This window comes from Amblyomma maculatum, chromosome 9, assembly GCF_055883805.1.
Source record: "Amblyomma maculatum isolate TAMU_Amacu chromosome 9, ASM5588380v1, whole genome shotgun sequence".
Taxonomy (NCBI): Eukaryota; Metazoa; Arthropoda; class Arachnida; order Ixodida; family Ixodidae; genus Amblyomma; species Amblyomma maculatum.
Window position 1 is genome coordinate 59,317,294 of NC_139352.1, and position 18,690 is coordinate 59,335,983.

General features: G+C 43.3%; 2 protein-coding genes across 2 annotated transcripts in view; one reads left to right on the top strand and one right to left on the bottom strand.

Annotated features, from left to right (window-relative positions):
- Positions 1-448: 448 nt before the first annotated feature.
- On the bottom strand, positions 449-1,359 carry LOC146179145 (uncharacterized). Its single transcript, XM_084578821.1, has one exon. The coding sequence runs from the start codon at positions 1,017-1,019 to the stop codon at positions 576-578; it is 444 nt and encodes a 147-aa protein (XP_084434947.1). The 5' UTR covers positions 1,020-1,359; the 3' UTR covers positions 449-575.
- Positions 1,360-1,573: 214 nt separating this feature from the next.
- Positions 1,574-18,690, top strand: part of GlnRS (Glutaminyl-tRNA synthetase) — a 30,755-nt gene continuing 13,638 nt past the window's right edge. Inside the window, exons 1-8 of the mRNA XM_084578812.1 lie at positions 1,574-1,742; positions 1,952-2,105; positions 3,832-4,017; positions 4,980-5,110; positions 8,808-8,877; positions 11,411-11,571; positions 14,587-14,773; positions 18,106-18,293. Of these exons, the coding sequence (XP_084434938.1) occupies positions 1,608-1,742; positions 1,952-2,105; positions 3,832-4,017; positions 4,980-5,110; positions 8,808-8,877; positions 11,411-11,571; positions 14,587-14,773; positions 18,106-18,293 (1,212 nt within the window). The 5' untranslated portion in view covers positions 1,574-1,607. The remainder of the gene's footprint in view (positions 1,743-1,951; positions 2,106-3,831; positions 4,018-4,979; positions 5,111-8,807; positions 8,878-11,410; positions 11,572-14,586; positions 14,774-18,105; positions 18,294-18,690) is intronic.

Below are 18,690 nucleotides of genomic sequence, written 5' to 3' on the forward strand. Positions count from 1 at the left end.
AAAAAAAAAAAAAAAAAAAAAAAAAAACGTGGAGGCAATTCAGGGTGCCCCGCGCAAAACAGTAAACATCACTGCTCAATTGTCTGCATTTCATTTCGTGAGACTTTGTGGTGCTGCGCATTGTTTGGCCACACCCCATATTGTGGTATGTCACTTGAGGTTACTTGCTCCCTTGCCTGGTACACTGTAGAAACCTTTCCTAACCTATATCTATAGTGCTTATTTGTGATGTCAAACAGCCTGCTGTTGCATGCTTAAAAGGGCAACCGTTTAGCCCATTAAAGAAAGCATAACACGAAGCAGATGAAACTCCTGAACACGATGTGTGTGCAACCTCCCAGTACTAGTCAGCAATGGGATGTCGTTTCGATTCGTTGCAGCGCACTGGAAAGGGTAAAAGGGGGGGAAAAAGCGGTTTTTCGGTCAACACAAATGGGTGAAGAACCGGTCAACGAGTATTGGTCCTATTTAATGACACCTACCAAAACGTGCACACGTGCAAATAGACTTCGACCAGAGAAAACGCAGTATTAACATGACCACATGGCAACCGACACGCACGCCACCAAAGGTTTTCAAAACGGCACAGCCCTGACGGGCAGGATGCGGCAATGGACGCCTTCGATATCAATCTCCCGCTTCCCAATCAGGAAGTCCGCCTCGTCTACTGTCCACGTCTTGATGAGGTGCACGTACGCCACCTTGGTCCGCGCCCAGCCGCCGAACTTCACCTGGGGGCAGAGGTCGATAAACTTAAGCAGCTTTGGCCATATCTCGGGGCAGTCCACGTCGAACTTGAAGATCACCGTCGTCGACCAGTCGTAGTCGGCGGGGAAGGCCAGCGTATGGTACAGCTCGTCGTCCGTCAAGTAGTGTGTGATGACGGCGTCTGATGGCTCCGTGGCGTCCGACGGCTCCGAGCCGCTGAGTCGATAAACCCTGTCGATCCACGGGTCGGTCTCCTCCAACCACGGGTCCAGGTCGTCCTCGAGGCAGTCTCCCTGGTATAAAGCTCCCATGTTTCCGAGAGGGTGGAGAACGCCGGACAGTCAAGGGAGGATGCTTTTCAGAGATATCCGCGTGAAGTTCTCTTATCTAGATCCCAACGATGCTTCTACCACTCCAGCTGACACCTGTTTCCTGCTGCTCTCCCAACAGCAACACCGTTATGACGCCATTGCTGCGGCTCTCGTCTTGAACATCTTGAAGTTAACTAATCGCGAGGTCATGTTTGCGCAATGGCCGCGTTTACCTTGGTATGATTGGCCGCTAAAAGAAAAAAATATGTGGGGAAATAGAAGCAGCACTTTCTACTACAAGCGTTGTAAACGAAAAAAACCCAAGCGGACTCAGGGCCGGCTTATATTGGTTTCGGTTTTGAGGTTTTGAAGTAAATAACAATCTGAAAAAAAAAAAAAATAAATAATAATATTATTTGGCACTCATATGTATAATAATACAAACACACAGCAAATGAGAAGATTTAGTAATTCTGATAAACTAAAATCAATACCATACCAAAGAGGATATCATTCATTTAAGCTGTTTAAGCCATTTCCTTCGAGCTATCAAAAGTTACCCCGTTTCCGGTTCTTGTTCGAGCCAACATGGCAGCGTCTGTGAACTCTCCGTTGGGCGAACGTGAGCAGAAGTTCGTTCAGATCGGTCTCAGCGAGCAGAAGGCGAAGGAAACGGCAAAAAATGCAACCATATCGCAGAAACTTTTCGATGCTATCCTTGTGGTGAGTCTCAAGCCGGGGCGATGCTTCTTATGGCGGTCTTTGGGGCTCGCCGGCACGCCGGCAGACCCGCTCCAAATGAACCGCGTGCCGCTTTCTTTGCGTCATTCGTGAAATTCGATGCCGAGGAGTATCAAGCAGCGTTGTACACTTCATTTAAATGGAGGACGTGCCTGCCTGTAACGAAATGGCGTGTTTTTTTCAATTGACAGGCCGAAAAATGCGCGGACCAACGAATTCCGAAAGCAATGGGAACCCTCCTATACCACATCGTGACCAAGATGAAAGGACAAATAAAACAGTACGAGCCACTACTCATCGAGTACGTCGCAACGAGCAAGCTGGACTCGGAGGCGAAGCTGACAGGTACGCAAGCTGTGTGTTATGAACGAGCGCTAGGTGTGACCAGTACGGTAGCTTGTTTTTACGGCCTTGTCGTGCTTGGCCGGCAGATACATGCACCCGCCACTTTGCTTACGTTCGGTCTGCCGTGAAAGCTTGCTTGGCAGCTTCCATTTTTCTTTTTTTTAGGTCAGCGTGTCAGCGTTCTGGGTACATTGAGCGCTTAAATCTATCTAATCTACTTCAATTTTTTTTTTTTCCTGATGCAGGATAGTTAGGGAATATGAAGAAACGGTGGCATGTTCTGTCAGCGCCCAGGAAAAAAGAAAGAAAGAAAGTCTACTAGAAAAATGTGTATAGTGGCTATAATGGGTTAAGTCCTTCAGTGACATCTCTGAAGTTTAAAAAGAAATGTTAGTAGCAATCTGCATCAGAGAATTGTGAAGTGGTTTATTTTGAAGAATCGTGAAGTGGTGAGAATTGAAGTGGTTTTTCAGGGATATACATTCTTGTTTGTATCAGGCCAGGCATTTGGGGTGTTTGCTTGTTACTAAATTAGTGTATACCGCACAATTTTGCTGCACGAGTTCTTTTTCTATCAGAAAAGCCAGTGGTAGTTCGGAAGGACTAACACATTGAACCAGGTGTCGTTATGAAGCTTTTGACATGATTAAACAGATGAAAGCAAGATAGAAGTCCTTGTAAAGGTTGTAAGCTAGGGCCTAATGGCATGAACCACTCGACAACATAAGTTTGTGAACATGTTCAAGCCCTTATTTGCCATCTGGAAATGATGTTGAGCAAAAACTAGTGTTTACACATTAGTGTCCAAGATGTTTGGGGTAGCTTTGGTTTCATCATATATACTGGGAAAGATTTTTCCAAGAATTGTATGCACTTCAATCCTTGAAACTGTGGCCAACAAGTGTGATAGTAACAGCATGTAAACAGGCAAAAGGCAGTGCATCACAGCAGCATATCTTGTTGATGATAGTTTGATAGAACATGTCATGGCTCCCTTTTCAATTAAGGAATGGAAAACACAGGTGCTATCTAGTGACAGTGCAATGCAATTCACTGGTAGAAGCAATATGTAACTTTTTATTTAAAAGCAGATTGAACACAGTGCAAATCAGTATGAAATATGATAAATTGGTTGCTTGTGATTGGGCTAGTTGGAGCATTGTGGAGAAACATATGTGCGCTACTTGGGCTTACAAGCAGGATTTTTCAGTCCTGTCCTTGTGAACCCAAGCAACGCACATATTTTTCACCAGACATACAGGTCACATTTTTACTGAAACGTGGGTCACGTGATAATATTCTCCTGTAATACGAAAGCTTCACTGCAGAATGCCATTTCAGCTTTTTTAATGAAATTTTTGGTGCCAGGCTGTATAAACTTTTCATTGCTATAGCGTTGCCTGATTTTGTCAATATGAAGCAGTGTCTTTTCTTTTTCACTATAGTTCTCGAAACATATTTTGGTCAGTTAATCTCTTTAAGTGCAAGGCTTGTTTTGAATACATTAGACACTTCATCAGTGATGCTGCATCTATTGCAGTCAAACAACGGCATGTTCCCACTGTTTTCGATAATGATCTCATAGGCCTACGACTCTGTAAAGGGGACCCCAGCTGTAATAGCTAGCAATGCTGACTGCTGCCATGCGATGAAGGACACTCGTAAGTATGCAGCTTGTGTTATGGCTGACATATTCTTGTCTGCCTTTTGCTTCCACCTTGCACAGCGGCCATGGAGTACTTGCTCATGCACCCGGAGCCCCCTCTAGACACGAATGCGTTTGAGTCATTCAGCGGTGTCGGCGTTGTTGTCTCACCTGACCAAATTGAGAAAGCTGTTGAGGACGTCGTTGCCAAGCACAGGGAGAAGCTGGTGGAGGACCGGTACCAGTTCAATGTTGGCATTCTGCTTGGTGAGGAAGAGACAATGTTTTACCATCTTCACGGTCTGGTAGTGTTATTTCTTTTACTTTAATGTCAGATTCAGTTTAATGCAATCATCTCTTGCAGCAAAGGTTACAGCCACACTGCCAAAGCCATACAAATAATGTATGCAAGTAGTTTCGGTAAACTTAATGAGGTCCACTTTGTAGTACTCATCATTGCAGCCACCTTAACTGGATGCCACTTCACCATGTCAACCAACTGGCTGGTACATGTGCTAAATGCTACTTATGTGCACTAACACGTTTTACTCTTGTTTAGCTTATTTTATATCAGTTTGGTTTAGCTATTCTTTTGCTGCGCTGCATTTTACCGCATATCGAGGTAGTCAAGAGAGCCCACCGAAGTGCAGCGAGATATGTGCTGGTTGCACCTTCCGTGACTAACTCTTGCTCTTCATCTGCTGCAGCCACGGCATATGCAAAAATACCCACTTCAGCCAAGCCGTGCAATCATGTCTGCATTGTCTAGTGTAGGGCGTGTCTGGCTCAAGATCCAAGGGTCCCGGGCGGGCTCTGTTCTCACCCCACCCTTCCATGGCAGCTCCTTCCGCCCCTGCCAACTGGGTCATGTCATGGGGTCTCTCAACATCCAGACAGCTTTTTTTTTGTTAGTGACCCACGTAATGCTAACACAAGAAAAGAGTTGCAGCCATGATAGCACACTTCGTCAGCAAGGCCAGCGTTTCTTGCTTGTAGAATGTCAACAACAAAAATGTTCTGTAACGAAATGCACAGTGGATAGTTCTAACTGTCGGTTTAATTCAGGCCTATAGTCCGTTTAATGGTGTGAGATTGACAAAGAATATTCACTTTCTCATTGGTTTTGTTCGTTGCATCCAGTTTCACTGCTCAAGCCTATCCATTGAATAGTGTTGCCCTCCATGTAATGGGGAAGGATGGTGAGAGTTATTTCTCCTTCTCTGCTGCAGCGGAGGCTCGTTCCAAGCTGCCATTTGCCGAGGGCAAGTGCATCAAGAACGAGGTGGACCTCCAGGTGCTACATCTGCTTGGCCCTAAGTCGGACGCTGACCTCCAGAAAGCAGCTCGGCCTAAGACCAAGGTGAGGGGTCATGGCACTGGTTGTCATGCAGCCGCAAATGCATGAGAGTTGGAGAGCTGATCAGTCCAGAGTCTTCTTTTTAGAGTGGGGCTTTAAACTTGGCACTGTTTCCATTAGTCATAGTTCTGCATTTTCCTGTAATAGGTGAGAAATTTGATTTACCCACTCAAACAAGGTTTACTTGAACAGCTCATTTGTACATATTTCTTCTCTTCAAAGGGAGATTAATTTCTGATGGGTTTTGAAGCGGAAGCTTCACTATGCCAGCCAGTTCGAGCCCTCTGCGTCAGTGTCAAAGTCGGTAGGGTCAGTGGGAGGCGATACTTGGCAGCTGACATGGCCGCACACTTACTTGATTTAAGGTTGCCTGACGTTACGTTTGGCCAGAGTTACCAACTCGGCCTCTCCTTTCATATGGTAGGGTGATATCAGACTCAGCCTGCCAGAACCGTTTGCATTCTCGTTACCCGTACGACACGCAAGAACTTTGATACGGCTTGGTTAAAGCAGGCCCTTATATGTGGGCTGGTAGACTAGTCTACGCTATCTAGTCATACGCTTAAAGGCGGAGATTAGGTGTCCCCCATAATTCATTAATACCGTTTCTTGGGCTAGTTGGTTCATATTTCTATTGTGAAACACTGCGCCGAAATAAACACACCACAAGACAGAGGACGGGACAAAGGCGCTTGTCCCCATATTCAGCCACAGGCATAGGCAGGCAAAAGAAGCTTCCACTTCCATTCCATCCAGGTTTAACCAGAGCTAATTTTTTCTTTGCTAAAGGGCAGTAACCCTTTAACCACATAATTAATTCCTGGAAAATGGAACAAAATTGCCAGACATATTTAAAATAGTCATAATTTTTTCCATGTAATTCTGATCATCAAGATATGTTACCTTGTTGTTTTCAAGTTTTAATTCACTTGGCTTTCCCTTAGTGCACACTGTTGCTCTCTGCTGTCAGCCTTCCTTTAGTGCTTGCAGCTCACAAACGGAAGTCAGAGTCACTATCAGAAATGAATTCTAGATCGTCAGCAGTACTGCTTGAGGACATTGCTGCCCCCGGCATTCTTCATATGTGACACCACTGTGAAATGACTGCTGTTGGACCTACAACACGTGCTGAAGGCGTGAAACACATTGACAGCTGCCTCTGTCCAATGTTGTCAGTGCAGTTGCGATTTCATAGCACGAACAGTGCAACATCAGGCCAGACGAGTGTGACTCGTCATTAGTGATATTGGCACAATCTTCCGTGACAAGTACAAGTTTTAGTTGGCGGTTAAAGGTTCAGAGGGGTCTACTACTACTGTATGTTGAATGGAATTGAGTAATCTACAATTACCGATAGCTTTAACAGTGCTTGCTACATCTAGCACAACTTTCTTCGTGTTTAGAAAATAAAGTATGCTTCTCATATAGGTTGGTTTCTTCTTCAGTGAGGAAACACAATAAGCAATATTTTGTGAAATAGGTCAGTAGCATGTCATCTGCCATTTTCATTCTGACTTTGCCACGAGTAACATAATAAAAATTTTATAAAAATATCTGGTGCCATACACATCTTCGGAATAAAATGTGATTCCGCGATACCTTGAATGATTGTTGGAGCAGTTCCTGTATTTGGATGCTACATTTCCGAACCAGTGGGGCACTTTACAAAATTTAATACAAGGCTGTAAAATCTTTACTGATGGTTTTTCGGCTGGAAAACTATAGAATTGGCTGTCGTGACGCCTGGATATGCAAATGAAAGGGGACAATATTTGTGTTTAATAAAAACATAGAGTGGCCCCGAAGGCATCTAATTCATGGTCACCAATAAAAGAAAAGAGAAAGGTTCCATCAGTAACTTGCTCTTCATGAACAGATTCCAAATGTGTAACTCCCAGTTTTTATAATGTATGTACTTTGGCCCTAACTTTCTGCGCTGAAAATTATTTCCGCTGATTGAAAACGAAGAATCCACAGAATTTTGTGGGAGACATCACTTCACATGCACAGCGAGAATTCTTTTCTTTCTTTCTTTCTTTTTTTTTTTTCAAGCGGACGCAGTTAAAGCGACCTTCACCATTAGGCTGAAGAGGTGGTCGGAAAAGCCAACTGTTCTGTTGCCGCTACTATATGGGAGGCTGCATGTATTTCAGTACCAGAGGTTTGATGTTACTTAATCGCAGTGTGCACATCTGAGTAAATAAGGAGAGAAAGTGGCTGATTCCACAAATTATGATTGAATCCCCTATTTTTTGTGGAAATATAAGAAAATAGGGACATTATTATTATCATTTTTTTCCTGTTTTGTTAGCTGTTGATGAAATTATCTCTACATTGAAATTCAATGCCTCTGCTTAAGGGCATGTTTTCTTTTCTCGACGTACACTTCAAGTAGATTACAAGAATTTTACTTTCAGTTGTTTTTAGGTGAGCTAAGTGATGCAAAACAGGCTGTCTCATACGGTTTGTTTTTCATGTTCAGTTCCTTTTATCTTTTTTTCTCCTTGCTCTGTGTACCCACTGCTTAGATGGATATTAAGAAAAGTAGCTGTTTCAACAGGTCTGCCATTTTAAGCATACTTAGATTTGATACTTGAATATCAAACTGAAATTCATCATCTTTGTCACTGGTCGGCAGCATGTTTTCATGTCTCTTAGTTTCATCCAGTTCATGACTGAATTGATTTTGCTAGTAATCTATGTTTGAGAACCACTCAGAATACATGACCTATGTCGTAGCTTTTTGGGGGTATAGCAATGTGGAGTGTCATTAAATTTTAACTCACTAAAATCAAACATTGGGTTTTATATTTGAACTGATGCTTTCCGACCTGTCAGCATCGATTGGTTATGCAGGCTTTCTTTAACTCGAAGTTCAGTAATTAAAGCATGTTTAGGTTACTGCATGGGTTTGATTTATCAGCCTGACGTTAAAGGCCCTGTTCTCCAGAACAGTTGTTGGGGGGCGGACACACTGAAGTTCCGCCTTTAAAGGTATGACGTGACAGCATTAACGGTTCCCGTCCTTTGGCGCTTCCACGTCGTGCTTCAAAGGGCAATTTATGAGAGTTCATTGTGTTATCAGTTTGGTTGCATCTAGTCATTTTCAATCTTGGCCATGGCAGCTACATTTCAATGGCGGCAAAATTTAATAATGCTTGTGTAATGGAATTTTGGTGCGTACTAAAGAACAACATCAAGACAAAATTAATCCAAAGCTCTCCATTTCAGCATGCTCACATGCTGAATAGACATCTGCGTTTTCTCAAGAGATCTTATCTTTTAATTTTTATTTTTTCATTGTGAGGCTGGGGCCATGAGAAACTGTGCATGCACAGTTCATGTCAGGGACAGGTGTGTGCGACAGATAAAACGCACACCTTGCCACTTCGCACGGCTCTTCGTGGAGCTGGATCGCAGCTTCAGCTCCCATGCATGTTTATTTTAACCAGTAGCAAACAAATTTCCGTCATTCCCCAACAGGTGCCGTCGCTTGTGAAACAGGCAGTTTAAATGCGATACAGCCGAGTTCGGAAATGCTCTTCATTTTCTTTTTACATTTTAATTTTTTGACCAAATGTATATGAACACATACTGCAACATTGGTCTTTATTGTCTTCCAACGAAAAATTGTCATGTACATATAATATGCTGAAGCCTCATGGGTGGGAACTGAAATCTCTGGCCTTCAAATTTTCAGGGAAGCAAGGAGCGCCCGAAGACGTGTTCACCTCGTGATGCATCGTCAGCTGAAGCGCTCCCAAATAATGGTGAGAGAGCATGAATTTGTGCAGCATGGGACATACAGCATTATTTTGAGTGACGCCTTGCTTGCTTTATGTCCTGTAGCGTGTGTGTTTACGTACCACCCTCAAATGTTGTAAGGTGCATAAGTCTTTCTTTCGTTCCTCTTTCTTCTTTTTTTTTTCCCGTATCGCTCTTTGTGTTTACACCTTGTCCACTACTATGTTGTCTGTGCTTTGTCCTCTCTTGCCCTGTCAAATCATTTTGGTCCTATCACGCACTTTCAAAAACCTTGCTGTGCATGCCTGTTGCTCGCTTGGACAGTGTAGCAAGACCAGGGCTTGGTCACCGACGAAATACAGTGCATTCTACGACTGCGGGTAAGCGGCATGTAGGTTCTGCGTACTGCCTCTCTTTCCTTCCTTTTACATTTGCATTGCACGTGGTCACTAACCTAGTAGGGGTGAAGCTGTTGACTGCCTATTAAGGTTGGCTGAAACTGCAAGTGGTGCGGCAGAGGAAATGTTACCACATTATGTGGGCGTTGTTCAAATGTGAGACTGCAGAAAGGACGCACTGGGCGTGCAGTCTTTTGTTAAAAGTACACAGCCCAAGCGGTTTGCTTCTGCATCATGGTGCGTGGCTCGTCGTATATCATTGCTTTCAGTGTCTCTCAAAAAAGAGAAGAGCTCTCATCGTCATCACTCGGCACTACATGGCTAGGATGGTAAAAGAGTGATGCTTAGATTAGAAATGGGAACATTGCTTTATTTTCAAATAATTATATTTCAATATGTGCAGTCAAATCTCAATATAATGAATCTCTCTGAACCGCAAAAAATCGTTCATTATTTTGAAATATCGTCGTAATTAAAAATCTGCGATTATAAGCCAGTGGTAAAACCTAGGTATGAAAATGACGTACCTTGGCAGTAGGCACATGTGTAGACGAGCAAAACCTCAAACGAAAATGTTGCACTAACTTCAAAGCTGATTTATTTGAATAAATCAGTTATTTTCTTCTGCCGCCTGCAGCAAACATGACCACACACTACATTACACCACTACAGAACATACACCTTCCACTTTGCATAACACCTCATCGGATGCGTGATTGAACCGATCGAGCAATGAAAGTACGGACTTTGTCCATGTGCAAAGAAACATCAGAGTTCGATATGAACTCATCCTCAGTGTTCCATGAAGTTTGAAAACCTTGTCTCGGTCTTTTAACATGATCGCAGCTGTCAATGGGGCAATGCTAGTTGTCTGCGGAGGCCAATTCCTCTTTTCCGTGCATCAATGTTTTGCAGTGAAAGCTCTTTCCTATCTTCTTGGCACCTTCGTGGCTCCGGTCATCGTCAGATCTCACACAAACTTCGCAATAAGATAATCCACGACAAAAAAATACCATCCCACACGTGCGAATGGCATGAATGAACGAATAAGCGAATGACACCACAAATGACACAACACAGGAAGAAAAAAGGCAGGTGGCTAGGCCTGCTGGCTACTGCATATTAAACCACAGCTGTGTGGTGGCGCTAAAAGCTGGCACTAGAAATGCTGATGATGATAGCTACAACCCACGGACCATACACACAGAAACGGCAGTTTCTGTTTCATGCGAGAGTTGAGAGCTGCACCGCTGTTAATTTTAGCCAAATTCATAATAGTGATGTTCCTAGATTATATAACAAAAAAATAAAATACTTACATTATTCTGAAATATATGCTATATTGAAATTCATAATTCTGAAATATAGTTTTACATTGAAAACATAGGAAATCTGCTGGGGATTCTTAAAAAATTCATTAATTTGAAAAATTCGTTAATGTGGTGTTTGTAGTAATGAGATTTTCTGCTTGATGGAGCTGAAGACTTATTTATTACGCATTATTTGTCCAACCACTTGCCTCATAAAAACTAGCAAATAACTTTTAAAAGCGTTCCAGGCACCGAACTGTGCCCGGAAAGTGCAGTTTATCCACTGGAAAAGGGAAGACTCTCACCTGTTTGGCTAAGCCTGGACATTGTATTGCTGAGTTGCGTGCGCGTGTTTGGCAGTAGTGACGTCTATGCAGATAGCTCAGCAACTCATCCCCCTCATTCACAAATTACTATCTAGTGAGAAGTAAATTCCAAAAATTTCTTGCATTTGTTAGGAACTGCCATGATTACATACAACAAATTTATACCTTCTCGGTCTTCGCATGTATACAGTGTGCCCCTACACTGCTTTTCGGGGTCTCTACTTAATCTTTTTTTGCTGATTTTTAATGTAGGAAGTTTTAGGTCTTTTACAAGCCCATACTTGCCAGACAAGCAACAACAACAAATACATCAACAAAAAAACACTCTCTGATGCCCTCTTAAACCATGGTGCTTTCATCCTGAAAATGACTTTTTGTGCTCATTTCACAAGCCTGAATTCAAATGATGTCTTGTTACTTGTCTGAAAAGGTTTCACTTACATAAGCTGCAGTTTTTTATGAAACCTGAGTGAAAGGTTTTTAAGGTGGCCTTGCTCTTCCCTTCCTTTGCTGCAACCTGACCAGATGGCTTGTCTGCTGACACTGGTGCCAACACGATGGAGGAGCTTTTCCGAACCAAGGTGCACTTCCACAAGCCCGGCGAGAACCACAAGACAGAAGGCTACATCGTCACTGAGACCACTATGGCACACCTCAAGAACCACCTCAAAGTCACCGGTGGCAAGGTAAGCTTGTAGCAATGCAGTGTATGGAGACCGGTACCCGCTGTTGTGATGGCAGGGTTGCTTGCGATTGGGCTGGTCATTGACTTTGTTTTGTGGTGCCACTTTAAACATATTCATGCAAAGGTCCTAGAAAAATGTACAGTAAGATTTCGGATGTTGTTACAGCAGGCTGCATATTTCTGTGCATTTTTCTAATGTCCTCACCTTCTTCATATTGACATTCATATGTTCACGGTGGCTCTCCAAGGGGATGTGCCACCACAGATACCGCTTTTGCAGGACCTGGGTACGTGGATTATGATCTAGTGTACAGTGGCTTAGGGTGAGTTCAAAAAGGGCAGGGGCTGGAAATACTGTTGTATTGATCCATACCCACGGAATGGGTCTTGGTTGTTTTACACCGAATTTTCTGTGTGCTTTGTTATGTTCGGAGAACCCCATTCAGAGGCACGCCGAGCACAAGTGCATCGAACTTGTGTTCTTGGTGATATTCGGCTCTGTGGCTCTTTCTGGGTACATCGATGTTTCTCCAGCTGCAAAAGGTTGAATTGCGTTTTAAAACTTTTTCACTGCTTGATTCAAACTCGAAAGCCTATATATTGAAAATGACACTGGAGTCATCATTCCTGATGTCCTGAAACTGCGTTGACTTACTGCAGTGGGCCTGCTTGATATCCACCTTTGGCTGCCCACTGGTTGCCAGAGTAGTCCGATCCAGACATTACTTTATTTCTCGTGTTGCTCTGGCCACTCCCGGTTGCTGCTAGAATGCATTTGTTTTCCTTTGGCTGGGTGGTTTCGGGTGTCCCGTGGACAACTAGACTTGGCTGGCTGAGGGAGTTAGCATGGAAGTGGGAAGCGTCCACTTCCATTCTTATATGGATCAAAAGGAGCGCTCTGCTTTATGCAAGGTTTGTTCAGTCTCTAGTGTGGTGCAGGTGTTCATTTTGGCAAGCCTGCAATGCATATTGTCTGTTGCAACCTATGTTAACACCTTTTGCAACTCTTTCTGTTCTTTTACTGTTGCTTCAGCCTTCAACAAAGTAGGAAAAATCTTTGACTTATGAAAAAGCTCGAATTACGGAATAGCCTTAAAAAAACTTCCGAAAACTATTTACATTGCTATAATTTCATTCATATAATTATTGCCTGGAATATGGTTGTCTATACAACTGATTACAGTGTGATGCATTAGCAGTGGTGCCTCTTCACAGAAGGCTGCATTGCACCACTGCGCCCTGAAGCATCCTCAAAACGTTACAGTTCAGCATACCCAAAGAGGGGACCAGGCACGTGGATGCAAGGGAGAGAAATATGGGCAGGTGTTATGATGGTGCGACATCATTTCAAAATAAAACTGAAAGACTAGTGATACGCAAAGCAGTATTCGGAATGGGGAGACTGGCTGATGGATGCGCCTGATGGCAGCAGCAGAATAGTATGGAATAAGATAAGTGAGACTGAAGCCATGCTGCCTGGCTATATTTCAGCAATGGAGGACTTACAGTCATCGTTGCGCTTGTCTGTTATAGTGCGCATGTCTGAGGTGCGTTGGTTCCGCTGTTCCGTGCAATCCGTGTTGGGGAAGGTCTGTTGGGTGATTGCTGTCTTCGCAGGTTGCATCTTGATGTGACTGTTTCCTTCAATTAACTGGTGCAAGCTCACCCATGTCAGAATTACCGAACGTTTGACGCTATAGAACCGTGCTGCTAACTCAGATTATCTATATTTCTGAATTAGCTGGGGCTGAATTATCAAGATTTTGTTGTATTTGTTTCATGTGCGTAGTGTATGCATCCAGTGTTTTCATTCATAAGTGCAGGTGCTTACTTCATATTGCGCTTACTTAGTTTGGATTCACAAAATATTTTCATTGTCCATTCCGTGCTCATGGCTGATATTGTGGTGTCGTTCAAAGTGTTTCTTGAGTGCACTCACAGATTCCAGCTTTCAATCCATGCTCAAACATGTGCAAAAGGAATGTATGTCGTCATTGTGTGAAGCCTGATCCCAATGTCGTGTCTTTTATGTTTTCTGTGCAATGGAAAGGTGGATATGCTCGGAAAAATGCTCAAAAATATTTGAGAGGTATCACATGCATGCATTATCGCAACACATTTGACTTACTAAAGCAAAAAGCTTCCCAGCGTGATCCATCATGCATGCACAAGTGCTTGAGTTGGCAGCACACAAAGTTGGATTGCAGCGCCTTTCATTCAAGTGCTCTCTCTTATAACGAGCAACCGACTACCTACCATTGGTTGGAGTGTAGCCTTTTTTCTTTTTTTTTTTTTTTGTTACAGCATATAGAAGCAATTCACGAACCTAGAAGTTGCAAAAGTCACAGCTTAGTTACAGCCACAAAGGGCATCTGCAATCATACTACTTTGTGCATTTTCAACAAACTAAATTATCCAACAGTGTCATTTGATGAGCAAAGTCTCATTTCTAAATGCCTTTGTACCTCTTTCAGCAGTAAAATTTTTCAAAATCAGGCAGTTTGGATAATACGTTTTACCTGATAATACCCAAGTATTTTTCCCGCATTTAAAATAAAAAGTATCAACAAGGTTTGTGAGGTGCCAAATGAAAAATCTTAGAGTGCACGCACACTTTTGAGGGTCTCTGGAAGCTCATGACGCGCAGCCGACTGAACGCCACACACTTGTGTCATCCCAAAATGTGATGAGCTCTTTGTTGTTCAGTCTGTGGTCGCATGCAATAACTTCACTTCGTTTCTTTTGCCTACCTCTGCGGTAAGCATGCGTTGCAGCAAGACACTGCCCTTAAGGGCTTGGGCAGTTTGCACACCTTAACGTCGTTTTGTCACCGTCCACCATTACTTCTAGCTGAGCTGGCAGTAGCCTCATTGTTGGTACTGTATCAGCGCAGGCCAACTTCTCTCTGTCTGCACTGCCCCTTCAATAACGAGCGGTTGACTGTATTGACAGTAGTGTGGAACTTGAACTCTCTTAACATAATGACTGGTATGGCCTTCCTGTTCGATGTTGCCAGGTGCGGACACGGTTCCCGCCAGAGCCTAACGGTATCCTGCACATTGGGCATGCCAAGGCCATCAACGTGAACTTTGGCTACGCCAAGTCTCAAGGGGGCGTCTGCTTCCTGCGCTACGATGACACCAACCCCGAGAAGGAAGAGGAGCGATTTTTTGCCGGAATCCAGGACATGGTGCAGTGGCTTGGTAAGTCATCTCAGGGGTGCAGTTGAGACAGTAACTTTTTTTTTTTTTTTTTTTTTTTTTTTGTGTATTTGAAGTTTGCTTTCATTTTCACCAGTGCCACTACGAGCCATGATAAGTGCATTGTAGAACAAAGCCTCTTTTAGTGATCTCCATACATGTTCTACCACCATGAATTTCCTTTTCAAGACACCTGCTGCAGTATTCCTATTCCTGTGTGTGGGTTAGTGGAGTACAGTAGAACCCCTTTATAGTAAAGTCACTGGGAATGCCAAAATATCAGTGGTTGGTGATAACATGGTCCTGAAGTTGCCGTTAGGTAACTAAATGGCTACTTACTGAACACGTCTTGTTGCTTAATGAAAAAAACACTCTCAAACACCTTCCATCTCTCTCTTATCGTCTCTTCATCCCATTTTTTCACTTATAAGATTTTCTGTTTACACCTTGTGGAAGTCTTTCTTGAGCATGAGGGCAATGTGGCTGTCAATACAACTGAGTTTGATTTCATGTGAAAACCAAAGCGTTCCATGAACACGGCGTCATTTTCTGCTGTTTCTGTCAGTAAGAAGGCAATAGATGAGAAATGCGCGTGGCAGTCAAGTGCTGCACAGTGCTGTGAATGTTCGGTCGTTTCTTCCCTTCCCTATTTCTCGCTGCACATTTACTCGCGTTCACTTTCTGAATGGATCGCATTGCCTTCTTTCCATGCTTGTAGACAGCCTTACTTTTATTTTATTTTTTCCCCCTATGCGCTGCATGCTTTCCCTCACGGCCCCACAGCTTACGTAAAGTTGGCTTCTTTTGAGTGCTACTAAGCCTATTGGTAAAGCCATTTAAAAGAACACTTTTTTTTTTCGCATTTTTTTTTTTTTTTTCTGAAAAGAAATTGCTTCGCGATTCATTTCATGGGAAGATGTAGCCACGGCCAGACGCACTTTACTATAACCGATTTTTATCAAAAATGTCTACTATAAAGGGGGAAAATTGTACAGTGGACTATGGAAGCTGAACTGGGACTTTAGTTTCACTTTACTATATCCGAGTTTACTATAGCGAGGTTCTACTACTCTTAAGCTTGTCTCTCATATTTCACCATGTCATTAGCGTCTTGTTTTAGCTCGCATCTGTTAGGAAAGACATGAGTGGCTTGGGGGGGTTAGAGGGTTTATCGTCCCAAAGCAACTCAGGCTATGAGGCATGCGGTCCACTGGAGGGCTCGGAAAGTTTCAACCACCTGGGGTTTTTTAATGTGCACTGACATTGTGCAGCACACAGGCACCTAGCTTTTTAGCCACCATGGAAAGGCGGCTGTCGCGGCCGGGATTCAATCCGTGGTCCTTGGGCTCAGCAGTTGAGCGCTCTGACCACTGGGCCACCACAGCGGAGTAGAGAAGACATGAATTGGAACTTCAGAGTCTCATATGCCAAGTGCATTTCACAAAGTTTATGCCTGTGAGTGTGTCAGTCACTTTATTCAGGATTCAGGACGGGGGCAGTACTATAAAGGTGTAGAAAATTAGAGGAACACTTGAGCTCCGCTGTAAGGGTGACACACGATATAGTGGCCTGTGATTTTTTCTTACACTATACTCATCAGCTTTACGGTCGTTAAAACATCACTTTACATGAAAGATTACGTGACATACATGGTTGCGTGGTTGGGTCGGTTGTGTGTTCAAGTACTACCTAAAGCCTAAAATATTTCTTGAAGTGAAATAAATTAGTTTATAAAGTTAATTCATTTGAGACATGCGGCAGCCTTTAACTCTCATTACATTTCATGTTTTATTCGTTTTCCTTCCATGCGTGACCTCATGTTTGATGCGAGCGATATTGGATGTTTGAAATTCCAGCATGGTGCTGTGACAACATGGTCCTGCTGACCAGTCGGGATTTTTCATCGGTTAGCTGCGCTGACAAACGGAACACCAACCATTCTGCAACACGGGGTTCTTATGTTGTTGTGTAAAGGCATAGTTATTCAACGTTTCCTGCTATAATTTTGCTGGCCTTGCTCTTGACTGTCTCTGCAACAGCCGGGTGATAGTCAATCTTTTGTACTTTAGATGTGTAGCTTAAAACGTAATAGTCATTTCAGTTCTGGATTGTAAAATATAGATCACTTTAATTTGCACATCTGACATTCCGAAGATGTGTAATGTCAAGCTTGCTTGGTCAGGACCACTTTTTCTATCCAAAGTCCTTGTTTACTGAGAAAGAGTGGCTTCTTATCTCTTTCTTTTTTGAACTATTAGTATGTGGACTTATAGTTTTGGTTCTTAACATGCATATTTATTTTGCTTGACTGTTTCCCAGGATCCAGGTAATATAATGCATCTAACAAGGTAAAGCAGGGAAACAACGAAACGGTGTTACATCTCTTCACCTATTTTATGCTGTTGCTTTTTTCTAACTCTTGCATAACCATGTAGCCCAGTGTACAACATTAGTAATACTCTTTCCTGCTCACTTCAGGTACCACAGTCATGCCCGTTTAATATTGACACACTGGTTTCAGAGCAAAACTGCCCATGAAGCAGGTTACCCTCAGTAACGAATTATTACAAAAAACAAAAAAGGTACTTTGAAATAACACTAGTTAAGGTGTCCTCTTCGAGTGGCATGGTGAAACAATTGTGCAGAATGTGTTCACTCTGCAGTTCCTTCTTGGCTGTTGCAGTACTCCACACCGTTACCAATAATATAATGGGAAGAAATATATTTACCAAAGGGGAATGAAGATATATATTCAGGGAGAGACAGCCAAGGAGCCATACAACGAGTGTCCAGCACTTGAATGCACTTGATCTTTGTCATCAACCAAGCCCCGCACTTCATCCTCTTCTTTGTCCTAGCCTAGGGTTGTGGCACAATTAATGTGCCAGCAGTACATGGGCCCCAGTGGGCTCGGTGCATTTCAACCCTGTCCGTTGTCAGTACAGTGAATTTCCATATTAGCGAGGCATAAAAGAAGTTTAGTTCCCAGAAAAATTGTCCACAAATCAAGCCATCTGCATTAACAAGGGGTCGTAAAAATGAGGCATAATTATTATTGGCTGGACTGAAGTGTCAGTGAGCAAGCATATCCAAGCGACACAAGTTACTGGACGAGTTGATTTGCATTCTTGGATATAACCCTTGCACAGACGGGAGGTGTTCACTGAGCAAGACACAACACGTCCGCCCAAAGTGAACTGGAGAAAGTGTCTCTGACATTGGGCATACTTGCCACCCTTATGTGCAGCACTCGTCTTTGTGTAATGTGTTTTGTGCCTCAGTTTTGATCAAGAAGTCAATGCGCACTTCTGCCTACCACCATTGTCTGCCCACAGGCTACGAACCGTACCAAGTAACGCATGCCTCTGACTACTTTGACGACCTCTACGTCCTGGCTGTGCGGCTGATACAGCGCGGCCTAGCTTACGTTTGTCACCAGACCGCAGAGGAGCTCAAGGGTTTCAACCCGCCACCTTCACCTTACCGAGATCGCACCGTTGAGGAGAACCTGAGGCTATTTGAGGCAAGTTTTCCTTTTGTTCTACAAGTGTTCTTATTTTGTGTGGGAGCTTGGAGCGCTGAACCAGCAAAATACTTAGCGGCCTTGATATGAGAGCGTCAGGGCTCACTTTTATTGCAGCAGCTCTTAAACTGTGTTCAGTTGAAAAGGGAATAGACCATTGTCAGACATTTAAGGCGTGCAATTTGCAAGCCATTTTGACCCGTGTTGACTTTTCACTTCTCCCTCCATACATTCCCAAATGCAAAGACTTGAATGTGTTTCACAGGTATCTGAGAATGTGCAGAAGATATTGAGCAGCGGTTTGATAAGAGACAGTGAAGATACTGAATGTTGTCGCGCAGCCGTGTGCTTTGCGTGCACTATTTTACACTTAAGAATGATGGTCCCTGGGTGCCAA

Bases quoted from the DNA above. Each gene is read 5' to 3' on its own strand.
- LOC146179145 (XM_084578821.1), bottom strand. From the start codon at position 1,019: ATGGGAGCTTTATACCAGGGAGACTGCCTCGAGGACGACCTGGACCCG.